The sequence below is a fragment of the Eschrichtius robustus genome, chromosome 3 (genome assembly GCF_028021215.1).
Source record: "Eschrichtius robustus isolate mEscRob2 chromosome 3, mEscRob2.pri, whole genome shotgun sequence".
Lineage (NCBI taxonomy): Eukaryota > Metazoa > Chordata > Mammalia > Artiodactyla > Eschrichtiidae > Eschrichtius > Eschrichtius robustus.
The window spans coordinates 113,927,057-113,950,360 of NC_090826.1; the positions used below are offsets into that span (position 1 = coordinate 113,927,057).

The 23,304-nt window shown below is 49.6% G+C and overlaps 3 protein-coding genes across 4 annotated transcripts in view; 1 reads left to right on the forward strand and 2 right to left on the reverse strand.

The window, feature by feature from the left end:
* SMG5 (SMG5 nonsense mediated mRNA decay factor) overlaps nt 1–9,215 on the reverse strand; it is a 28,059-nt gene extending 18,844 nt beyond the window's left edge. Inside the window, exons 1-6 of the mRNA XM_068541019.1 lie at nt 8,993–9,215; nt 4,580–4,678; nt 3,932–4,055; nt 3,409–3,565; nt 1,388–1,477; nt 342–431 (exon numbers count right to left, since the gene is read on the reverse strand). Coding sequence (XP_068397120.1) covers nt 342–431; nt 1,388–1,477; nt 3,409–3,565; nt 3,932–4,055; nt 4,580–4,678; nt 8,993–9,066 — 634 coding nt within the window. The 5' untranslated portion in view covers nt 9,067–9,215. The remainder of the gene's footprint in view (nt 1–341; nt 432–1,387; nt 1,478–3,408; nt 3,566–3,931; nt 4,056–4,579; nt 4,679–8,992) is intronic.
* A 2,672-nt stretch (nt 9,216–11,887) lies between these two features.
* On the forward strand, nt 11,888–15,803 carry TMEM79 (transmembrane protein 79). The gene is made up of 3 exons (XM_068541022.1): nt 11,888–12,647; nt 12,928–13,141; nt 15,590–15,803. The coding sequence occupies exons 1-3, from the start codon at nt 11,888–11,890 to the stop codon at nt 15,801–15,803; spliced, it is 1,188 nt and encodes a 395-aa protein (XP_068397123.1).
* A 1,092-nt stretch (nt 15,804–16,895) lies between these two features.
* Nucleotides 16,896–19,873, reverse strand: GLMP (glycosylated lysosomal membrane protein). 2 transcript variants are annotated; one of them, XM_068541020.1, is made up of 6 exons: nt 19,759–19,873; nt 18,990–19,247; nt 18,583–18,783; nt 18,240–18,458; nt 17,511–17,767; nt 16,896–17,396 (listed from the first exon to the last, which is right to left on the reverse strand). In XM_068541020.1, the coding sequence occupies exons 1-6, from the start codon at nt 19,834–19,836 to the stop codon at nt 17,231–17,233; spliced, it is 1,179 nt and encodes a 392-aa protein (XP_068397121.1). In that variant the 5' UTR covers nt 19,837–19,873; the 3' UTR covers nt 16,896–17,230. The 2 variants fall into 2 exon arrangements, with proteins under 2 accessions (XP_068397121.1, XP_068397122.1); XM_068541021.1 differs by lacking the exon at nt 17,511–17,767.
* Between the last annotated feature and the right edge of the window lie 3,431 nt (nt 19,874–23,304).

A 23,304-nucleotide genomic window follows, 5' to 3' on the forward strand; every position in this document is an offset into this window, starting at 1 on the left:
GGAACCTTATCCCTTCCCTCACTGTGCCTCCGTGGGGGCAGCTGAAGTACGGTCTCCTCTTTCTACAGAAACCTCAGGGCCAGGGAAGCCTTCTTCTCTCTCCCTCTTCTTCTGCCTCCTTCCTTCTTAGTTCAAGACTTTCCCATTTCTCTTCTCCTTCCACCATCTTCTGAGTGTGTTACAAGGCGCAGGATGCAGAACCAAGGTGAAGTATGAAAGAATTGAGAGTGGGTGGGAAGGACCTAGGGGGAAGTGAGTATGGCCTGCCTGCCATCTCAACATTGTCTTCCTCTTGGAAAATGCTGCTGGGTTGGGAGGCCCCAGTGGGGGGGTCCACTTACCAATCTGGGGAGCCACTGACAGGGCTTGGTAGTAAAATCTCTCAGCTAGCAGCTCAGTGTCTACGCCAGCTAATTCATTCTGATATCGTGCTGCAGGAGGGAGAGGAGGAAAAGAAATACAATGATTCCGTGTTTCAGAAAAACCTCCCCTCATCTGGGAGTCTACTCTGGAGAACTGTAGTAAGAGCCCGGGAGGAAGATACCTGAGCTAGAAGGCAGGCTGCTTGGGTCTCTGGCACAGTCTTAAGTCTGCATGACTATGGGCAAATTGTTCAACTCTCTCTTCCTTGCTGGTAGGTCCAAAATGTAAAGAATATTTAGTGTTTGTAAAGTAAAGAGGCTCTTCTTGATTATCTCTTCCCAATGAAGGGGCTGCAGCATATATAAATGCTTGAAAAGACTTCTGATATTTGGTTCTGGAATTCAACTGCTCAGTTCTAGAGAGAAGACACTACTAATGACACTTGGTCAATCTACTGTGAAACAGCTGATTCTCTCTGTGCCCCCTGCCTATAAAGGGTCCAGGAGTGGGATGGAGGCAGGGAGACTAGCCTCCGATCAATAAAGGATAATGCATCTGACAGCCACACACCAGCAGCCTAATGACAGAACCTTTGTCTATCAGGAATAGAGACCCAGGGGCCATAAAGCGAGAGAGTACTTTTCCATTCTGAGAAACATATTTCAGGCAGGTAAGTCCTCCCTGAGGTCTAACTGCAATTCCTCTAGGAATCCATGAAGAGAAAACCCCAAAGGAGAAAGACATCAAATTAAAATCCTCCTAACCCACCAATGAAACCAGGTTATCACCCTGACTTTGTTAAAGTGCAATGACATTTTCCTTCTTCGTGTATTCACCATCCTTTTTGACTCATGCACGAACAGTGAAAAGAAGGAAACGCTGTAAACAGACTGGAGGGGAAAAGTCATCAGAGGCCAAACTGCTCCTCCTGCTCTCCAATCACGTAAAGGGTGGTACCAACAAGAGCAGTTGGAGCCTGTCCTGTAGCCCAAAACAGAGAAAAATGAAAGGTTCGGATTCTTACACAAATCCCCCAGGTACACTAGACATCGGTGGCATGCCATCTGTGCCCAATCCATCTCCTTCCCTGAGGCAGACACTGGCTTCTTGCATCCTGAGAAAGAGAAAGAGAGAGAGAGAGAGAGAGAGAGAGAGAGAGATGTTTATAAGCCCATTCCTCTGTCCTTATCTATGGGGAAACACCTTTCCTAGGTGGAGAAAGCAGATAAAGAATCCAGGGCTAGTTTTAGAACACGGCCTTATGGGGCAGAGAAGACACCCATCCAGGACACAGATAGAGACACAGGCTCACAGGTAGACAGAGGCAGGGGCACAGAAACTCATAGGCAGGAGTCATTCACAAGACAGAAAGGAACTAGAACAGATGGGCTATGGTCCTCAACCTAGGACAGCTCCCTGGGGGAAGGTCATGTGAAAGGTCATCATAGGAAGGCTTTTAGAAAGAAGAGGTGAGGCTCAAGTGTCAGTACAGTTGTGGGTGCCTTGGGTAGCAGCTCCCCACCTAAAGGTAAAAGGTTTGGGTAAAGATGGGAAACTTGCCCAGGAAGAATGGCATTTGAATGAGGCCAAGGTAAATGCGCCTGGCTTCTGCCTGGTGGGAGGTCCACAGAGAAGGCAGCCTATGGAGAGTCTATCCATGAGGGAAATGAGGTTATCTTGCCTGACCTGAGGACTGGTGGTGGCCAGAGCCAAATATGCATGGGCTCTCTCCTCTCCCTTCACCCAGGCAGCCTTGTAACTTCAGAGAGCTTCAGCTACTTGGCAGGCAGTTTTCCCATGTGCCAGGTACTGTTCTAAGTGTATTAAGATATCAACTTAAGTAATCCTCAAAGCAACCGCATGAGGTAGTTACTCTTGTTACTTCCATTTTACAGTTAAAGAAATCAAAGTTGCACAGCAGGTAAGTGACAGAGCCAGGATTCAACTGGCAGCCTGGCTACAGAGACCATCCTCCTATCCATTCCACTTTGCAGCCACTCTCCTGGGTGTGTAGCTCCCATTCTGAGCAGCCCTTCCTAATATTTTTTATAGAGACATCGCTGAGTTGGCTGAATAAGAAATATCAATAAGGAGAAAAACTAAAATGGTTTGGGGAACTGACCCTTTGAAATAAGGGTTCTTAATCTTTGTTTAAGCTATGGACCCCTCTGGCAATCTGGTATAACACCTATAAATGTTGCCTTGGATTAATGTTATTTTGTTTTGTTTTGTTTTTGGCTGCGCCGCGCATCTTGCAGGATTTTAGTTCCCCAAACAGGGACTGAACCCGGGGTCCCAGCAGTGAGAGTGCCAAGTCCTAACCACTGGACCGCCAGGGAATTCTCCATTGTTTTGTTCTTGAATGTTTTTAAATGTACAAAATACAGTGCTCTGCTTCTGACCAGAGAATGCTGCCACATAGGGGTGCAGACACAACCTCCATCTCTGACCCAGAATGTCTTTGTCCTGGTGAGGGAAGAGGCATGGGGCTGGGGGAGGGTAGGGGGTATAGAGAGCAAGGGGAGTTGGAGGAAGAGGGAAGGAGCTCTAAAGGACAGCTGAACTGAAGAGAAAACCACCATAGCTGCCAATACCTCAGAAGGCCAAAAAGAGATTTGCACTATCTTGAAAGAATGTCCATGATTTCCCCAACGTTTCTAAAAACTTTAATACTTTCATCAAATACTAGGAAACAATCTCTAAAGTTAAAAGGAATGCCAGCCAAATTCAACTGGAAGAAAAAAAATGCTATTAATAACATCTTCCAGTGCCAGACCTACTCTAGATCATTCCATTCCCTCCCCGACTCCCCATCGGTCTACAATCCCAGACTGAAGAGGTCTCTCCCTCTCTCTTTCCTTAAGCTCTTTACCCCAAGTCATACGCTTGTTTGGATAAATCCAAATTTCATGAAGCATTTGTAGGTCTTCTAGAATCCTCTCTGCCTGGCTGGGTCACAAGGTACATGGATCCTGAGGGATAAGAAGGCCAGAAGTAGAAGCATATGAACTTGCTCCTTGAGCCCACCTTTCAGGTTTCACTGACCTATGAGGGGGTCGGTGACATGGGTCCAGTCGATGCAGCACTGCAGTTCTAGCTGGTAGTGGGACTGGATATAAAGAAGGAGATGCTGGTAGAAGCCAATACCAGCGACCAGGTGTGTCCTGTAGGCACATTCCAAGGTGCTCCGGCTGTGGATATGCTGGAGATTGGGAAAGGGAAGGGGCTAGCTAAGCAACAAGATCAGAGTTCTGCTCCCCCATCCCTAATCATATTCATCTCCCCGAAGAAATAAACTTATCTTCTTGGCTCTGGAACATTATCCACATCTCCTCTCACTCACAAGTTACCCCTATACCCTTAGATCTACTTCTCTGGTCTCCCCATCTGGGATCAGGCTCCCCTCCTTCCCTGATCCTAATTCCATATGACTCCCTCCCTTTCTGCTATCTCTTCCTTGGTTTCCCTATCTACAACCATACTCTGGCCCACTTGCCTAGCTGTCCTTTTCTTCCTTAGCTTCCCCTCTTTAGACAAACGTCTTGCCAAGATCTTGACCTCCCCTTACCTTTTTGTTAGTCTTGATAAGCTGGATAACTTCGTAGTACACCTTTCTCCACAGCAGCTCCTCAGCCTTCCTCCCATAGTCCACCGGGTGCAGGAACATAAGCTTTACGCAGAGCTCACGCAGCCTGGGAGGGTGTAGAGGAGCGCATGAGAGGGACTGCCCATCCCTTGGTGAGGGACACAAGAACTGAGGACAAGAAGGCATTTGCCAACACCCTGACTGACAAATCTCTGTGCCTCCCAATAGACATCCAGGGTCAGTCAGTAGGACCCAAGACAACAGCAGTCCTGGAAGGCAGTGGCAGCCCCAAAAGACAGAGGCAGAAGCAATAAGAATTTTAATAATCTTCATTTCTTTCCCTGCACCTTTCTCTCCTTTTTACTCTGCCTCTGTATCTCCTCTTTCTTTCCTTCATTATGCAGTATGGCCAACTCCTCCAACTCAAACACCATTCTAATGGTGTTAGATGTAGAAGCTGCAGAGAGTGAGGGAGCCCCTCTCCCTCTTAGGAAGGCCAGAGACGTCATACCCCATTATTGTACCATGAGGTCAGGAGATAAAAGAGAACACGTGTCTATATGTGACAGGGTTTCAGGTGGAAAGGAATAAAGAAACTGTAAGAATGTGTGGTTTAGAGTCTCAGCTTACTTGTTCCTCAGGCTAATGTTCTCTGGTTTGAACACTTCTTGATAAGCGGTTTTGTTGCAAAGGATGAGGTCAAGTCGATGCACAGCCTCCACCACGGCCCTGCAGGGAAACATAGGCAAAGAGCCCCTGAGCCATGTGTATGGTCCACCTATGATGCTGGAACACTGATCACAGAGGAAAAGCTAAAGAATTTGGGGTGGAGAAACCAAATGGCTGCAGACTGAGCTCCGTACAAAACAAGATGAACACAGTCTCCATCCTGATACAGCAGTTCCCTCAGGAGACATCTGGCAATGCTGAAGACATTTTTGATTGTCACTACCTGGGGGAGGGGAAGAAGAGGCACTGCTATTGGCACTTACTGTGTGCTGCTAGACACCCCACAATACATGGGACAGTCTACCACCATAACTACCCTGGCCCCAACTGTCAACAGTGTCAAGGTAGAGAAACTCTGTGATATGGGAAGGTAGACTCTCTCAATGGAAAGAGCATAGGCTGTGATGCCAGGCAAAACATCTAGGGTTTGAACCTGGCTGTGTCTTACTAACTCTATAACTTTGGGCAAAATTACCTACCTCGGGCTTCCCTGGTGGCGCAGTGGTTAAGAATCTGCCTGCCAATGCAGTGAACACGGGTTCGAGCCCTGGTCCGGGAAGATCCCATATGCCATGGAGCAACTAAGCCCGTGCACCACAACTACTGAGCCTGCCCTCTAGATCCCGCGAGCCACAACTACTGAAGCCCGCGCGCCCAGAGCCCGTGCTCCACAACAAGAGAAGCCACCACAATGAGAAGCCCACGCACCGCAATGAAGAGCAGCCCCCACTCGCTGCAACCAGAGAAAGCCCACGCGCAGCAACGAAGACCCAACACAGCCATAAATAAATAAATAAATAAATACATTTATTTAAAAAAAAAAAAAATTACCTACCTCTTTAAGCCTTAGTTACCACATCCATAAAAATGGAAATAATAGCAGTTACCTCAAAGGGCTGTTGTGAGGATTAAATGAAATAATAAATAATTTATATACAGCACTGGTATACAGTAGGCATTCAATAAATATTGGTGGAATGAATAAATTATTATTATGCAAAGGCTTATTATCTCTGACATAAAGGAAAGGCATTCCTAATATAAAATTCTGCTTTGGAATAATGGGGTAAGAGAAAGGGGGAGGGTGTCCCTAAACTGCTTAGTTATAAGGTCTCCTGGATCCTGCTGAAGGAACTGTTTCTTTAATATAAAGTGTAGGCTCTGGAACCAGACAGCCTGGGTTCAAATCCTAGCTCTACTTCTTACCAGCTATGTGGTCCTGGGTAAAAAAATCTAACTTCCGGAACTTCCCTGGTGGTCCAGTGGTAAAGAATCTGCCTTCCAATGCAGGGGACGTGGGTTCGATCCCTGGTCGGGGAACTAAGATCCCACATGCCGCGGGGCAACTAAGCCTGCGTGCCTCAACTAGAGAGCCCGCGTGCTGCAAACTACAGAGCCCACGTGCCCTGGAGCTCGTGCACCACAACTAGAGAGAAAAAATCCACACGCCACAACTAGAGAGAAGCCCGCATGCCACAATGAAAGATCCCGCATGCCTCAACGAAGATCCCGCATGCCGCAGCTAAGACCCAATGCAGCCAAAAAAAAAAAACCTTAAAAAAAACCTAACTTCCTTATGTGTCAGTTCTCTCATCTATAAAATGGGGTTAATATCATCATCTACTTTGTGAGGGTTAAATTAGCTAATATATAAAGCACTTGTAACAGGGCCTTGTACACAGTAAGTACCAAAAAATATTAGTCTTCATCCTGAGGAAGATATTCCAGACCCTAAGAGAAAAGTTCAAGGAAACTCTACAATGGATGGCCAAGAGGTACCTAGGTAAGTATCATCTCTGGAAGGGTAAAACCCAGAGGACAGACAGCAGCTGTGAGAACAGGTGAATCAGGCACAGCTCTGGACACAAAACAACCAACAAACAGGGAGTGATGATTCCTAAAACAGTCCAAAATTGTTTCAGAATACTGAAACATGCTCCTGGGCCAGGGAAAGTGGGCCACAGGAGGCTAGCATCTTGTGGTGGCTCAGGTGGTACACCACTAAAAGCTGTCCTGTACAGGGTGAAGTGACCGCCAACACCCAGCTGAGTGGGTGGGATGGTAATCAAGGCCTTCTCACAAGCAATCTTAAGAGCCCAGCATTTCTCCAAACACCTCCTGGGCTGCCTAGAGATGGAAGCCAAGCCCTTTCAGCCATCCTGGCCCTCAATGCCAAGGGCAGCACCAGGCAGCCATCAGTGATATGCCAGCTTAGTCCCCAGGAAAGGGCTTTTAACTTCAGTGCCATGCACAGATGTAAGGAGGCTGTGTGTGTATTTTTATGGACAGGCCCCAGAGCTTTCCTTAGATTCTCAATTCAAAAAGGTTAGTAACCACTACTCAAGGAAGTTCTAATTGCAAACTCTTAAACCTGAGAGGTCTCTGCACTTTCTTCTACATTTCCCATCAGACCCTAAGCTCCTCCACTAAATTGTAATCTCCTTTAGAACAAAAACTACAAAAACCAGTCTTGTGTCTCATTCACTATTGTAATCCTAGGCCTAGAACAGTGTTAAAAAAGAAAAATATGTTTCAAAAAAACAGTTAAAATTGGCCTCATTAACTGGTGCTTGTGTCCCTTCCAGCATCTCTTTTCCAGCTGCCTTTTCTGAGGGGCTTAAAACATTTCAGAATTTCTTTTCTGTAAACAGACTGTGGGAATTTCCCAAATTTACTGAAGGTCGGATGACAGTTACATAGTCTAACAACATATTTACCTTGGGCCGAGAAATCAGACCTTCCTCCCCCAGTTCTTCCCACCAATCAACACTGCTATAATACATAATAAAAAGAGATCTGCTGCCTCAAATTTCCATCCTGCCCAAAGCCAACAACACACAATTACCAGCAGAGATACCCATGTGCACACATGTAAGCCACACATGCAAACATATTAGCTTAAGTCAGTCAGTTCTGTGAGGGCAGTGGCTTGAGAAAAAAACAAGATTTGTGAATGATCAGAAGGATGACCAGAGCCATTTCCAAAAGCTGGAGACAAGTAAGGAATCTTGCCAGCACTGCCCACGCTCTGTCTGACAGGCAGCACTGACACTCGTCAGTATGACAAGGCACACGTGCCATCCCAGCCAACTGCTCACCCACCTGGAGACTGCTTGGGGCAGCCCACAGTGAGCGCCCAGGGGCTGACAGATTGGATCACTTTTCTATTTTTGGATCAGCCTATACTCCCCTCTGCCTTCTGGCTTAGGAAGCCAGAGCAGGCAGGATGCCTACTCAAGGGTGGAAAAGACAACATGTTCTTGACTCTTTCACTGTCAAGATGAGGCCCGTGGCTCTGAAGCTGGTCTTCTCATGCAAACACCTCTGGTTCTATAGAGCCTGAGCCGAATGAAAACCCCAAACCCTACTCCCTATTAGAAAGCAGAAAACTCAAGTTGGTCTCTATGCTTCAACCTATTTTGATCCAGTTCAAGAGCCCATGTTTCAGTTGCCCCACACAAAAAATCCTCGACTCGGGGCAGGAGGAGCTCACTCAGGATGGGAAGAGCTCATACTGGCCTGTTCCCAACAGAGGGCTGAAAGGTTGAAGATGTTGAGGAGTGTGAGTGGCACTGTGGAAATCAGAAACCAGGAATGGAAGTTGCCTGGCAAGAGACTGTAGTCATGAGGCTGGAAGGAAGGCAGAACTCAGGCGTCCCCAGGTGCCCTGAAATGGGCTCCTATGACCTAAGAACATTCTGGACTCAAAGTCCTTCACCGCCCTTCCAGTGCAACACAAATAGTCTTCCAGCCTCTTTCTTTTCATTCCGATTCCCAAAACTTAGAGCCATAAGGGACCTCAAAGCCTATCAAATCCAAATCTCTCCTTTTAAGAATGAGAAAACTGAGGCCCAAGGTTAAACTGTGAGAGAATGGCAAAGCAAGGAGCTGAACCTGGCTCTCTTGATTTCAGTCCAGCGCTCTTCCCTGTAAGTCCTTACAGGGTTCTAAGCACCATTCCCTTCCGGGTTTTTCTCCCATATGTGACCCCACCCTCACCTTCCCAACCCCTGCAGTCCCCAATTCCCACCTTCTTACCCCAAATCCGCAAAGCTCGGTGCCCGCCCCAAGCTCACTGCGGAAGGTATCCCTCCACGTGCTTCCCTCCCAACCTCCCACCCACCCAATTCCTTCTTCTTTCAGCTCAATCCCGGGTTACGGGGCCCCGCCCCCTCTGCGCCCTCCAAAATTGCACCCCCCCCTCCCTCGCCCGCACCCCAGCCCGGCACCAGAGCCCGCCCGCCCGGGAGGCCCCGCCCCTCGCGGTCCCCCCACTTCCCTTGGCGACTGCACTCACGCCCCGGCCCCTCTCACCGGTAAAGCCGCTTAGTGTGGAGGACCTTTGCTTCGGGCTCGCTGCTCTCCCCTGTGGGGGGGCCTTGGCTCATGGTGCTCGGGACAGGGGGCGGCTCCCGGTCACAGATCCCCGCCACCTACCGCTACCGCCACCACTGCCGACTCCGGCCGTAGCCGCAGCCGCCACCGCCGCCGGCCCTCCTCGGCCGCCATAGCTGCGAGACGGCTGCCCGCGACAGCTCCTCCTCCGCCTGCCAAATCTCGCGATACCAGCTGGAAGTTGCGGGCCAGTGGCCTGCCGCTACCAAATCTCGCGAAACTCGTTTTCCCTCCCGGGAAGTTGCCAGAACTAACTCTGGGCAGCATGGCCTCTTCCTGGCTTCTGCAAGCCCTTGCGAAAAACTTTATTGACAAAGCTGCCAGAGAACGGGGGAGCCGAGGCTAAGATGGATCAGGGCAGATGGACTCACAGCTAGGAGCTTGACTTTGCTTTGTCTGACGGTGGTCATTTGGTCCATCCTTCTGCCCGCACCCCCCACCCCCGCCCCATTTGAACCGAGCCTCTTTCAGATTACTAGTTAGGGTGATTCCAATTCTCCCTTTTCCCCTATTATTTAAACAAACAAAAAACGTGTATGTGAAAATTTTCTTGGAAAGAGTCAAGCATAGCATAAGAGCAAGGCCCTCCAATACAGGACTCTTGTACAGGCACCTCGGCCCTTCAGCTCCCGCACTCCAACCCAAAGATTTCCACTTGCATGTTCATCTCTCACCAGTCCAGCAAACGTTTATTGAACACCTGCTGTCTTCCAGTCACAATGCTGGGTTCTGGAGACACAGAGGTGAGCAATCCAGACACTGTCCCTGCCCTCACAAAGCTCAAATAACTTCAGGGGAAAAGATCCACAGGACTGAGAAGGTACACCCTTAAGCGGTTCTGCCCCCGGAAAGATCACCTTGGATTCCAATTGCTTTCTTAAACCTTAAACCTAACCTAAAAGGCAAGGTGTTCAGGGGACCTGTGTACCGCTGTAATGGGAACATAAATTCCTTTTCCAGCCACCGACCTTCTTTCTGTACCTGAAACAACCTGTCTTTCCCACTTGCTGGCCTTTCACTTGCTGTTTCTCTGCCTGGAACACTCGTTCTCCTGATTTCCCATCAGGTCTCAGCTCAAATATCATTTTGGCAAAGAGGTTTGCCCTACTGAAATTGTCATATTGGTTTAGTTGCTAGGCTTCTTTATTATCTGTTATCCCAAAAGAACAAGCGCTTTAAGCGCAGAGATTTTTTTTTTTTTTTTTTTTTTTTTTTTGGCCGCGTTGGGTCTTTGTTGCTGCACGTGGGCTTTCTGGCTTTATCTAGTTGCGGCGAGCGGGGCCACTCTTCCAGGGGCTACTCTTCGTTGTGGTGCGCGGGCTTCTTATTGCGGTGGCTTCTCTTGTTGCGGAGCACAGGCTCTAGGCGCGCAGGCTCTAGAGCACAGGCTCAGTAGTTGTGGCGCTCAGGCTTAGTCGCTCCATAGCATCTGGACTCTTCCCCGACCAGAGATAGAACCCGTGCACGCTGCATTGGCAGGCGGACTCTTAACCACTGCGCCACCAGGGAAGTCCCAAGCACAGACACTATGCCTGTCATCTTGTTCTTTCCTGTGTCTGTGCCTAGCTAATAATAGGTGCTCAATAAATATTGAATGAATAAGTGTAGAAATTCAACCTCTTTTGGGTATCCCAATCTACTCCAAGCACCCTCTGATGCCCAAACCCACTTCTTCCTCCTTTGCTTTCCTGTGCTGGGGGTTCCTATGCATCCCATGTTGCTAGGACACACACTTACCCCTATGATCAGCTGCACCCCCACTTTCAGAAAGGATGAAAGTCCTCCTTTAATGCTTTTTCTGTCGGCAGATTCAGCAGGGCGGGGCCTGCCCCTTTAAACTGGGCCCCACCTGCTCTGGTCAGACTGGTTTGGAGACACAGGTAAAGGGAGGGAGACTGAGAGGAATACTCGCAGAGCCAGCAGGGAGCTGGGCAGCTCCTTCCCGGACGCTGGGGACCCTCCACCTCTCTCCAGATGGAAAGTAAGTGGGTGTCATGGGTCCAAACACTAAGGGTTAGGAGATCCTTGAGGAGGTGGAGAGAGGGGAATCAGCCCCAACCAGAAGCAGTGAGATGGAGGGCAGCAGGGAGGGAAGAAAGACCAGAGAGGAGGCATGGGAAACAGCCTTGATTAGACTTAGAGGTCAGAATGAACAGACCCAGGCCCTCCAGAGACGTTGTGGGTGGGTTACTGAGAAGTTTGGAAACTGACCAGGTATCCAGATTGGAGACCAAAGAACAGGATGCACTGCTATTGCCAGCTCCTTGGGACAGATCTCTTGGCAAATCATTGGTATCAGTTGCCAGGAGAGTTCCAGTTGGGGATCTGCAGGGGAATAGGAGGTGTGGAAGTGAAGGGGCAGCTTCTCTGTCCACAGAAGATCCTTAGCGGGAATAAAATCCTTGGCAAAATTCTAGACCTCTCCTTTTCCTCCCATTCCTGCATTAGGGTGGCCGTGACCCCAAGGGTTTTGGTGGAGGGGGTAGAAGGTGTGGGTGGCGGCTGGCTGAGGCCACAGCTGCCAGCGCCTGTGCCCCCTGACTCACCCTCTCCTGCTGATTAGCATTTGATGTCCAAAGGGTGCCTCCATTTCGGCTCTCACTTCCCTCCTGCCTCCCTCTGTTTCAACACCTTCCTCCGGACCATGTTCTCCCTAAGGTCCCAGAAAGGACTAAAGCCCACGAGGCCAGCTGCCCTGGAGACTTCCAGTTCTGTCAACCCCTCCTGAGGGCCAGAGGACGGCAGCTTCTGACAGAACTTTACTCCCTCCAGGGTGACATGACCTGCGGTAGACCCCAGAAGTGAAGCCCCAGGATGACAGAACCCGAGACCCTGGCCCTGCTGGAAGTGAAGGGGCCCGAGGCCCTGGAGAAGAGCCCACCCCAGGCTTTGGTCCCCAATGGCCGGAAGCTGGAAGGGGAAGATGGGGTTGAGTCCCCTGGAGCTGAGTCCTCCAGAGCGGGATCTTCAGCTGGGTCTCCCACAGCCGGAGAGGGGACGGAGGATGGTCTAGACAGCACAGTAAGTGAGGCTGCCACCTTGCCCTGGGGGACTGGCCCCCAGCCCAGTGCCCCGTTCTCAGATCCCCCTGGCTGGAGGAACATTGAGCCTGAGCCCCTTGAGTCAGAGCCACCCACCAAGCTAGAGGAGTTGCCCGAAGATGACGCCAGCCTGCTGCCCGAGAAGGTGGCCCGGGCCTTCGTGCCCATCGACCTACAGTGCATTGAGCGGCGGCCCCAGGAAGACCTCATTGTGTGCTGTGAGGCCAGTGAGGGTGAGCACCGCCAGACACTCCTGCCCACCCGGGCCACCCACCCTGAGCCCCCGGAGCGCAAGTGGGCCGAGGCAGTGGTGAGGCCACCTGGGTACTCCTGTGGGTGCTGCAGGGGATGTGGAGGCCATGAGGGGCTGTGGGCCATGGCCTCGGTGGGAGCCGCCCTCATCCTCTTCCCCTGCCTGCTCTATGGGGCATATGCCTTCCTGCCCTTCGATGCCCCGCGCCTGCCGACCATGAGTTCCCGCCTCATCTACACGCTGCGCTGCGGGGTCTTTGCCACCTTCCCCATTGTACTGGGTGAGCCTGGGCCCTGCAAGAAGGGAGGGGGCATGTGGGAGCTGGGCTGGAGGGCAGGGCCTCCCTGGCTTGGGGAGCAGGAGAGTTTCCCTTCACTAGACCTGGACCCTCAGGGCCTCCCACACCCTGTCACCCCTGTGTGCCCACCTCCTCCCAGGACCACCTCAGCCCCACCCACGGTGCAGAGCCCATGCCCATGAGCTCTCTGCTACGAACCCTGCCCCCAGCTTCCTGCCTGCCGCTCCTCTCCTGACCCTATGTGTCCTCCAACCCCACCCAGGGATCCTGGTGTACGGGCTGAGCCTGTTGTGCTTTTCCGCCCTGCGACCCTTTGGGGAGCCACGGCGGGAGGTGGAGATCCACCGGCGATATGTGGCCCAGTCGGTCCAGCTCTTCATCCTCTACTTCTTCAACCTGGCCGTGCTTTCCACCTACCTGCCCCAAGATACCCTCAAACTGCTGCCTCTGCTCACTGGTCTCTTTGCCATCTCCCGGTGAGTTGGGGCCGGGGGTGGGGCATAGGGAGGTGCTGGTGCTCAAGAGACCCAGGCATCTGAATGTCTGGAGAGCCAGGGAGCTTTCTGGACTCTGCATCAGCCCAAATGTGCACCCCAGAAAGTTGAGTCACTTTCTTGCTTGCACTTTACCTCACCTGGTAGCAGGTGATCAGCTCATATGTCTTTCATAAGATACATGTATCAGCCTAGAACTGGAAGGGCTTTCAGGTGTCACCTAGACCAGCCTCCCACCCATTGCAGCCACTCCTCTGTGGCACTCTGGTCAGGTGGCCATTGGCTGAACATTGGTTGAACAGCCCCTGTGACCAAGTGCTTGGTTCTTTATAAGGCAGTCTTGTTTCATTTTTCAAAAGTCCTAATTATTAGAAAGTCCTTTTTTATATTGTGCTAAAAACTGCTGCCCTGACTCTGACCTCTGTAGTTGCCTAGACAAATTCAGATCTTTGACAACAGCTCTCAATTCCCCCACTCCAACACTCTGCTTCCCCAGTGTTTACTTTGCTAAATGGCCCTGGTCCCTTCACTATCCTGTGTCCTTCCCTCGAGGCAGGAAATTCTCCTGCTTGTCAAATGGGAGGGATGGGGGCTGGTCAAGGGTATTGTCCTGTTCATACAAGCCAAGGCCACATAGGTCTCATGGCAGCCTCATTACTCTGCTTTCATTTAGAATTTGTAGGCACCTGAAATCCTTAGGGGTGTTTTCATGTGAACTACTGTTAACCCAGAAGGCACCTTTGAATTTCTGAAGCCAAATGCCGGCCTTTCCATTTTTTCCCCTAATACATTTCCTTTTGTTATTTTCCATATAGCATTCCAGGTAGCTTTAACTGCTAAAGCATTCTTCTTATTTAGCTTAAATCTGTCTTCCTGTCACTTCTGACTGTAGTCTAGTGGTCATTTGTCCCACCAGCCTCCTGACCATCATGCAGCCCTGCAAGTTCTCCCAGTAGATGTTTCCCAAGATAAATATGTTCCTGCTCATGTAACTCAACCTCCCATCTCCCTCTCGGGGAATGCTGGTCTCAGACAGAAGTTGGTTTAAGCACCAAGAATCATCAGGGAGCTAAAGGACCAGCAATTGTCTGGTCCATCTTACCCATTTTACAGAGAGAAAGTGACTACAGATTGGGGGAGAAGAGTCGCATAGGTCAGTCAGCAGCAGAGGCACGACTAGAACCCAGGTCCCTTCCTTCTCTCTTCCAGGGTCCTTCTTCTCTACCATGGGCAAGTTACTTAGGTATTTTGTGCCTCAGTTTCATCATCTGTAAAATGGAGTTATTGTGAAGATTAAGTTAGTTAATTCATGTAGAGTGCTTGCAACAGTCTAGTACTTGGTAAGTGTTCACTAAATGTGAACTTTTATATTATTATTAAGCTATGCTGCCTCCTGGTGCAGTAGAGAATCAGCAGTTACTCTTTCCTCCATTTCCCAGGTAAAAAAATAGAGACATCACAATTTTGTAATAAGTGATCCTTCATATATTAAGGGGAAGCTGCTGCCCTCCCGCCACTGAGGAGTGTGTATTTTGAATGGATCTTCCAAGAGGGGAAATTTGGTTGTGCCTAGTCCATCCCTCTGGGCCTCAAGCTCTCTTGAAGCTGGTTTCCTTACTCTCTTCTTTCCCTCAGCCCCTCTAAAATGGCAGGAGACGGGGTGATGAACAGGCATGGGTTCAAACCATGGTTTTACTATTTCCCCAACGGGTGACTTTGGACCAGTCTTACTTAACCCTTTTGGAATCTTAGTTTCTTCATCTGCAAAAGGGGAAGTAAATACAATGGAATGTACTGCAGCTGTGAAATAATGAAGCTGTTTATATACTAATATAACACAATCTCCAAGATACATTAAATGAGGAAAAAAAAATCAATGTGCAGAACAATCTCTATATTTAGTATGCTACCAAACTTCCAAAAAAAAAAGGGAAAAGGAAAACATAAATCTTTTCGCTCTTATGTACAGAAAACATCACGATGTACAAGAAACCATAATATTAGATGTCTGGGGTGGGAGTGGAACAGAGGGGAGAAGGTGAAGGACGAGAATAGGGTATCTGGGAATCAGTAAAGGAACACGTTTTACTATACTCACTGGTACCTTTGAATTTTGAACCATGTAAATGTATACTGCCTACTGAAAATTTTTTAATTAAAATTTGAAAAGTAAACAAAGAGGGAGGTGAATAATATACACACTTCATAGAGATGTGGGGGTCTAAATTAAATTAAACAGTGCCCCTAAAGTAACTGGTACCATGCCTGGCACATGGTAAGTACATAAACACTGGCTGTCTTTAGAGGTATCAGTTGTGCTGACCAACATCCATCTGCTGCCTTCACTTTGTATTCTCCCCATCATCAGCCTGTTGCCAGTTAGCTCATGTACTCCCCTCAAGGAAAGCCCGATCTTTTCTTGCTTCCCAGGCTGATATACTGGCTGACCTTTGCCGTGGGCCGCTCCTTCCGAGGCTTTGGCTACGGCCTGACATTCCTGCCCCTGCTGTCCATGCTGGTGTGGAACCTCTACTATATGTTCGTGGTGGAGCCCGAACGCATGCTCACTGCCTCCGAGAGCCGCCTGGACTACCCTGACCACGCCCGCTCCGCCTCAGACCACAGGCCTCGCTCCTGGGGCTAAGCCGCCCCACCCCTTTGCTCCCAGCCCTGGTACCTGGGTGGGATGAACCCACCTACTGCCCCGACAGGGGTACCATCCAATCAGAGCCTGGACTGTCCCCTGCTCTCCGAGTTGGGGCACTCCCCTTCACCTTTGGAGCCTGGGACAATTAGGCGGGAGGGACTCAGACATTCTTTCAGGGAAAGAGGTGGACAGCCATGTTCCTTAAGGATGCTGAGGGCACAGGACCGGGAGCAGAGGCATGGTTCCTTCCTGAGCAGCCTCCCACCACTGCCACTAGGGCCCACAATGGCTGGACTCTGCTCCACTGCCCAGCCTCCTGTGAGGCAGCCAGCAGAGCCACAGCCAAAACTGACCATTTCTGTGCTGGGTGTCTAAGCAGAGGGCCTCAAAGAGACTAGAAACCTTGCCCATGCCTAAAGGTAATGGCTGGGCATCAGATCAAATAGGATGTTCACGTTTGGTGAAAACCTTCCTGGGGACCTGGGTTCAGGACCCTCCATGACTGGCCATATAGGCTCTTGAGCCTCAGTCAAGTCAATTACAGCTGTCCCAATCCAGTGTGGCTGCCTCCTCCCTTCCAACCCTTTAGGTCCCTGTAACCTTGCACCTCCACACTTCCCAGAAGTCATACCTCTCTCATGGGAAGAGGAGCAGACAGGGAAACCTGCCTCCCAAGAGGCATGTGTGTGTGTGTGTGTGTGAGTGTGTGGGCGTGTGTGTGTGTGTGTGTGTGCACACGTGCACCCATACCTGTGGTGGCTGGGAATGGTTGGAAGACATAGTGGTTGATGTTAACCCCATATGAATGTGTGTGTAACAATAAACAACTACCACTGTCTTCCTTGGCTCTTCCTTCGTGTGTGCGCCCTCGTCTCAAGTGTCCCTTCCTTGTTGGATTCAGACTGCACCAGAGACCTCCCAGCTCCGCATGCTGAAGAGTGGCTGGCAGAAGCCTGGTCCCATGGCAAGGGAGAGAACTGGGCCTGGGGAAGAAATGGTGCTGCAAACAAGAAATTGCCTTCCATGCCCACCTCCAGCCCTCTCATTCCCTGGAACCAGACCCAGCAACACTCACACAGAGAGACAAGCCCTGGGGAAAAACTTAGTCTATTTCGTGCCCTCCAGGGTAGCAGACAAGTCAAAAGGCCTCTCATTTAGGCCTGTGAGTCCCATTCAAGGGAAATGGGGGGTGGAGGGGCGGGGAGGCAACGCCGAGGGGACCCTCTAGCAATCACTCTGTCCCTGGTGCCTCCTCAAAGTTTGAAGGAAGCCCCACCTGGGTCCGCAGGAAGTTGAGGCTGGTCTCTGAGGTTCTGCAGAAAAGCAAGATGGGAAAAGGGAGCAGCTGGCTGGTAATACTGACCCTCAAACTTGCAGACCAGCAAAGCAGGTCCAGTAATGTCCTTCCCTCTAGAGAGCAGGCCTCAATTTATAGGCTGGTATTCTGAGCACCACTTGCGGCCCAGCAGCAGAAACACGCCTCCTGCCAGCAGCATGAGCGCTGGAGCACCCAGGGCCACTGCCACGATGCCTAGGACTAGCGAGGACAAGGCATCTACTGGAGGGGTGCCCACACCCAGGAGCATGGACCTAGAGCAAGCAGAGTGAGAAAGAGAGGTGAGCAGGCTTAGGAGGGAAGGCCGAGAGGCCCAACCCTCCTCCACTTCGACCTCCCAAACCCTTGGCCCAGGCCCTGACTCTCACCAGCTGAGGTAGTGTTGGTCCCAGTAGCCAGGGCCTGTGGAAGCCCCAAATGTCAGATTGAAGGCACAGAAGTTGTTCTGGGACCCAAAGAAGGCTCGGACAATGGGTGACTGGGGGAGAAGGTATGCCAAGGTGGGGTAAAGAGGGGAAGCTTGGCAGGGCATGGCTGATTCCCGGCCCCCCTGCTTCTGGGAGAAAGCCACTGGTCGCCACTGCATGAAGCCTGATGGGAGGGAGCCCCATAGCAGCTGGTCCAACTGGGGAGAAAGGCAAACAGGCAGGATGAGGAGGACCAGTGGTGCCCAACTTTTCTGTTCCCCCACCCTTTCCCAGCCTCCGTCTGTCACGAGTTGTCCTGAATCCTAGGCCTGGTTCTAGAACTAACAGGCTGTTTGCATCAATCTCTCCTCTGTAGAAAGGGGAGCTGGACTGGATGGCACTGGGTCCTTTTCCAGCCTCAACACTCAGCAAGCTTGCACTCAGCTCCCTCCTTTGGGCCCCCGGGCCCTTGCAAATCCCATCTGTCAGAGCACTAGTCACACTGTACCGCCTTCCCTCTGGCTTCTCCACTGAGAGCAGAGACTGGGCTAAATTCATTAGCACAGTGCCCAGCACTTAAAGGAGCTGAATAAAGTGTTGCTAAATGGTAAATGGTTGGATGATTCTCTGAGGTCCTAATGGGGTCCCCCTTCACCCCACACCCATCTGCTTCTCTGCTGGAAGCCTGACCTGGAAGACAGCAGGTGCATATTCATCATCGATGGAGCGCTGCTCCTGCACTGAGGGGCAGTCAGGGCCATGGCCCAACGTGGCTACCTCCAGCCCAAACAAGGAGCGGTTTCCCCGGGGAGAGACCCCAACCAGGTCCACCTCTAGCTGGCAGGTGTCCGCTGTGTGCAGGAGGCGAGGGGGTTGGGCTGGTCGGCCAGATCTGGAGAAGGCCTGAACCTAGGATGGAAGAGGCATGGGAGGTGTGGGAAGCAGGTGGATGCCTGTGTTTGAAGGCGACCCCCATCATTAACTCCCACCTTCGTAAACCAGCCTTTTGAGTTCTGATTCCCCATACCCTTACCCTGAAGGCCAGGCTGCCATTGGCAAAAGCCCCAGTGGGGTCGTGAATGGGGTGGCCTCGAAATGTGGCGCTCAGGCTGGCAGGATCCAATGAGTCAGTGATGTTGTCCCAGGAGAAATCAGCCAAGGAGTATGGGGGATATGATTTTCCTGGAGGCTTGGCGGCCGCATCCGATGTGTTGGTGCTGTCAAACTCAAACAGCTGGCGGGTGGGGGTGGGGAGGGACTAGGCTTGCCTGAGTCCAGCTTTCTCCTGAATCACCACCACCCCCCCCCCCGTTCACTGGCCCCACCCCAGGCTCTCATACCTGACTCTACTTCACCTACCCCGTCTTCAGTTTCTCCCTCTAACTCGAATGAACCCTCTCCTCTGCACTCTTCCCCTTGGTTCTCCCCCAACCTCCTCACCCTGGTAAAGACGAGGGCAGAAGAAAATTGGATGCTCTCCTTGGGGAGCACCATGAGGCCCCCGTCAGGCTCAGAGGAAATCAGGAGGCTCCAGTTGACACTCAGGGTGCTGTTGGGGGTGTTGGTGGCCACCAGCAGCACGGCTGGGGGTCCCAGGCTGCTCCACACATAGTGCAGGGTGGAAGTGGCACCCACTGCCTGGATATGAAGCAAGTTCTGGAAAGGGTCCAGCCAGTCAGAGATGACCTTCAGAGACACCTGGAACATGGAGCAGTGGAGGGTCAAGCGAACAGGATCAGGAAGAGACACAGGGCAAAGAAGTTTGGGGATAAGGAGAGGGACCTTGGAAAATGATGGGGAAAGGGTGGGACCTTGGGGGCCTAGGCAAGAGGAATGCTTGTGGGAGCTAACAGAACCTTGTTGTAAGGGGCAGAGGTGGGGTGGAGGAGAGGTGGGTAGAGCCAGAACTGCCTTGACCCTGGTGGAGAGATCAGGGCACAGGGCTGAGAGGAAGAAAAAAATCCAACACTTGCTTGGACCTGGCTCACTCAGGGCTAAGTCAAGGTCCAGGTTTCACCGGAACACAGGAAGCCCTCACATCCACCCTACTCCCCAATCCTGTCCCGTGACCCACGGCTGCTCCGACCCCCAGTTTGAAAAACTCTTTTGTCAATGCAAGCATGCTCCACCCCCATCAATTGTTTGCCCTAGATTCCAACCACCCTTCAAGGTAGCATATCCTGAAACACCTATTGCTCTAGCCCCTCACCTGGCGGGTCTCCTCCCCCAGAAAGCCAAACGGAGCTGCTGTCAGAAGTAGACTCAGGAGGAGCACGAGGCTCCTCATAGCTTCTCAGGCAGTCCCGACTTCAGAGGGCGGAAGAGACGCTGAACTCATGTGACTCACAGATTCAGCTGATCTCTTTAAAGGGCGGGACCATCACAGCAGTTCTTAAAGAGACCGCCTCCCTCAACCCAGATTTGTGAGTGAGAATAGAATCAGAAAGGGTAGGAGTTCGTCATCCCCAACTGACCTGGCAAGCAAGTCATCCCAGGCTAGATCTGCAGACATACTCCCAACCTCTCCTACCCAACTGGTCCCGCTAAAGTTACCTATAAGCAGGCATGATGTCTGGATTCAACATCCAAATATAATCTATAGAATGACTCTGTGGCAGGGAAGGCACAGAGAAGAATTTGAAAGAATTCGATGGGAGAGATAGCACACCTCAGAGGGTTCTTTTTGTCAATTTTTAATATTTATTGAGCCCCCAGCTATGCAGGTTCTTGTCCTGGAAGAGCTCACAATTTTATTGTGGAGAAAAGAAACCTCAGAAAACAGGACATGGAAGTGATACATAACTGTCATAGGAGGGAGTTCATGTCTGGCTGAATGAATGCACTTTTTATTTTTCTTGTTTTTCTTCTTTAATTTTTAAATTTTATTTATTTTTTGGCTGTGTTGGGTCATTGTTGCTGCACGCGGTCTTTCTCTAGTTGCGGCAAGTGGGGGCTAATCTTCGTTGCGGTGCACGGGCTTCTCACTGCTGTGGCTTCTCTTGTTGTGGAGCACGGGCTCTAGGCGCATGGGCTTCATTGCGACGCGTGGGCCCTAGAGCGCACAGGCTTCAGTAGTTGCAGCACGTGGGCTCAGTAGTTGTGGCACACAGGCTTAGTTGTTCTGCGACATGTGGGATCTTCCCAGACCAGGGATTGAACCCGTGTCCCCTGTATTGGCAGGCGGATTCTTAACCACTGCGCCACCTGGGAAGTCCTTTCTTGTTTTGTTTTGGTTTTTTGTTTGTTTGTTTGTTTTGCTTAATCCTAAAATCATTTTGGCTAATAAAAAATGCATACAGTACAATATTCATAAGGTACCAAAGGGTACCATCCCTATTCCCCAGCAACCTGGGTCCTTCCTTGAGACAACCACTATTATCAGTTTCTCATGTGTCCTTCATAAAATATTCTATGCACGCTCAAGTGTATGTTTTGTTTTGTTTTTTTGGCCATGCCATGTGGCATGTGGGATCTTAGTTCCCCGACCAGGGATTGAACCCGTGTCCCCTGCAGTGGAAGTGCAGTCTTAACCACTGGACTGCCAGGGAAGTCCCTCAAGTGTGTGTGTGTGTGTGTGTGCACACTTGATAATACATATATACATATACATATATATATACACATATACATATGTATAATAAGATACAATGGAATCCACTGTTCTGCAGTTTGTTTTTTCACTTATATATTGAGGAATGTTCTGTATCAATGCACTTGGAATTGTCTCATTCTCCAGTCTTTCATTGCAGGGGGGACGTTCCATGGGTATATTTAGCCAGAACCTTGATAGTATCCAACATTTTGCTATGGCAAACAACACTGAAAGGAATATCCCTGTATGAAAAGCATTTCATGCATAATTGTAACCAAATCTATAGGATAAATACCCAGGAGTAGAATTGCCCAGTCAAGTTGCCCTCTGTGAGGTTCATCAATTGACACTCACACCATGTTTGAGAGCCCACTTCCCCCACACCCTGGCAAGTGCTTACCAAACTTAACTTGCATTTCCCTATGAATAAGGTTAAACATCTCTTCATGTTTTATTAGTCATTTATTTTTTGCTTCTCTGGAGCTATTTATATCCTTTGCCTATTTTTCTGAGGCCCTATCTTCTTAATGGTCAAGTTCTAAAAGTTCAAGGAAATCAACTCTTGTACTGTTGCAAACATCATCCTCCCTCTCCCATTTGTTCTTTTTTTGCCATGCAAATATTCTATGTAGTTACATTTATTATTTTCCCCCACTCTGATAAGTATTTATTTATTTACTTACTTACTTACAGCCACACTGTGCAACTTGCAGGATCTTAGTTCCCTGACCAGGGAAGGAACCCGCGCCCTTGGTAGTGAAAGCGCAGAGTCCTAACCACTGGATCGCCAGGGAATTCCCCTGGTAAGTATGTTTTTAAATCTCGTGTCTTCTTCTAGTACTCTTATATTTAAATATTTCAGTTGCCTGGAATTAATTTTGCTGTAATAAATGAAGAAAGGATCCAATTTCATTTTTTCCCCCAAATGGCTACTCTAGGATAAACTCAAGTTTCCTTAAAAACTTTCATTTTTCTGGCCTTACTACCCAAAGCAATCTACAGATTTAATGCAATCCCTATCAAATTACCCATGACATTTTTCACAGAACTAGAACAAATAATCCTAAAATGTATATGGAACCGTAAAAGACCCAGAATTGCCAAAGCAATCCTTAGGAAAAAGAACAAAGCAGCAGGCATAGCCCTCCCAGACTTCAGACAATACTACAAAGCTACAGTAATCAAAACAGTGTGGTATTGGACTTCCCTGACAGTCCAGTGGTTAAGACTCCATGCTTCCACTGCAGGGGGTGGGGGTTCAGTCCCTGGTTGGGGAACTAAGATCCCACAAGCTGTGCAGTATGGCCAAAAAATAAAAAAAAAAGAAAAGAAAACAGCGTGGTATTGGCACAAAAACAGACATATGGATCAATGGAACAGAATAGAGAGCCCAGAAACAAACCCACACACCTATAGATAATTAATCTTTGACAAAGGAGGCAAGAACATACAATGGGGAAAACACAGTATCTTCAGCAAGTGGTATTGGAAAAGTTAGATAGCCACGTGTAAATCAATGAAGTTAGAACACACCCTCACACCATACTCAAAAAAAACCTCAAAATGGCTTAAGACTTAAATATAAGTCATGACACCATAAAACTCCTAGAAGAGAACATAGGCAAAACATTCTCTGACATAAATTGTACCAATGTTTTCTTAGGTCAGTCTCCCAAGGCAATAGAAATAAAAGCAAAAATAAACAAATGGGACCTAATCAAACTTACAAGCTTCTGTACAAAGGAAACCATAAACAAAACGAAAAGACAACCTATGTACTGGGGGAAAATATCTGCAAATGATGCAACCAACAAGGGATTAATTTCTAAAATATACAAACAGCTCATACAACTCCATAACAAAAAAAACAAACCAACTGAAAAATGGGCAGAAGACCTAAATAGACATTTCTCAAAGAAGACATACAGATGGCCAATAGGCAGATGAAAAGATGCTCATCATCGCTAATTATTAAAGAAATGCAAATCAAAACTACAGTAAATCAACCAAACTGCAATAAAAATTAACTATACATAAAGAGAAACCTACAATGAGGTACGACCTCACACCAGTCAGAATGGCCATCATTAAAAAGTTTACAAGGGCACTTTCCTGGTGGTCCAGTGATTAAGACTCCGTGCTTCCACTGCAGGCAGCACAGGT

Excerpts from the sequence above, each read along its gene's own strand:
- TMEM79 (XM_068541022.1), top strand. The coding sequence starts at position 11,888 with ATGACAGAACCCGAGACCCTGGCCCTGCTGGAAGTGAAGGGGCCCGAG. Across the intron at positions 12,648-12,927 it reads CACCTTCCCCATTGTACTGG|GGATCCTGGTGTACGGGCTG; the intron begins GTGAGCCTGGGC and ends AACCCCACCCAG. Across the intron at positions 13,142-15,589 it reads GGTCTCTTTGCCATCTCCCG|GCTGATATACTGGCTGACCT; the intron begins GTGAGTTGGGGC and ends CTTGCTTCCCAG.
- GLMP (XM_068541020.1), bottom strand. The coding sequence starts at position 19,836 with ATGAGGAGCCTCGTGCTCCTCCTGAGTCTACTTCTGACAGCAGCTCCG. Across the intron at positions 19,248-19,758 it reads TGGGGGAGGAGACCCGCCAG|GTGTCTCTGAAGGTCATCTC; the intron begins GTGAGGGGCTAG and ends TCCATGTTCCAG. Across the intron at positions 18,784-18,989 it reads CTGCCCTCGTCTTTACCAGG|CTGTTTGAGTTTGACAGCAC; the intron begins GTGAGGAGGTTG and ends CCCACCCGCCAG.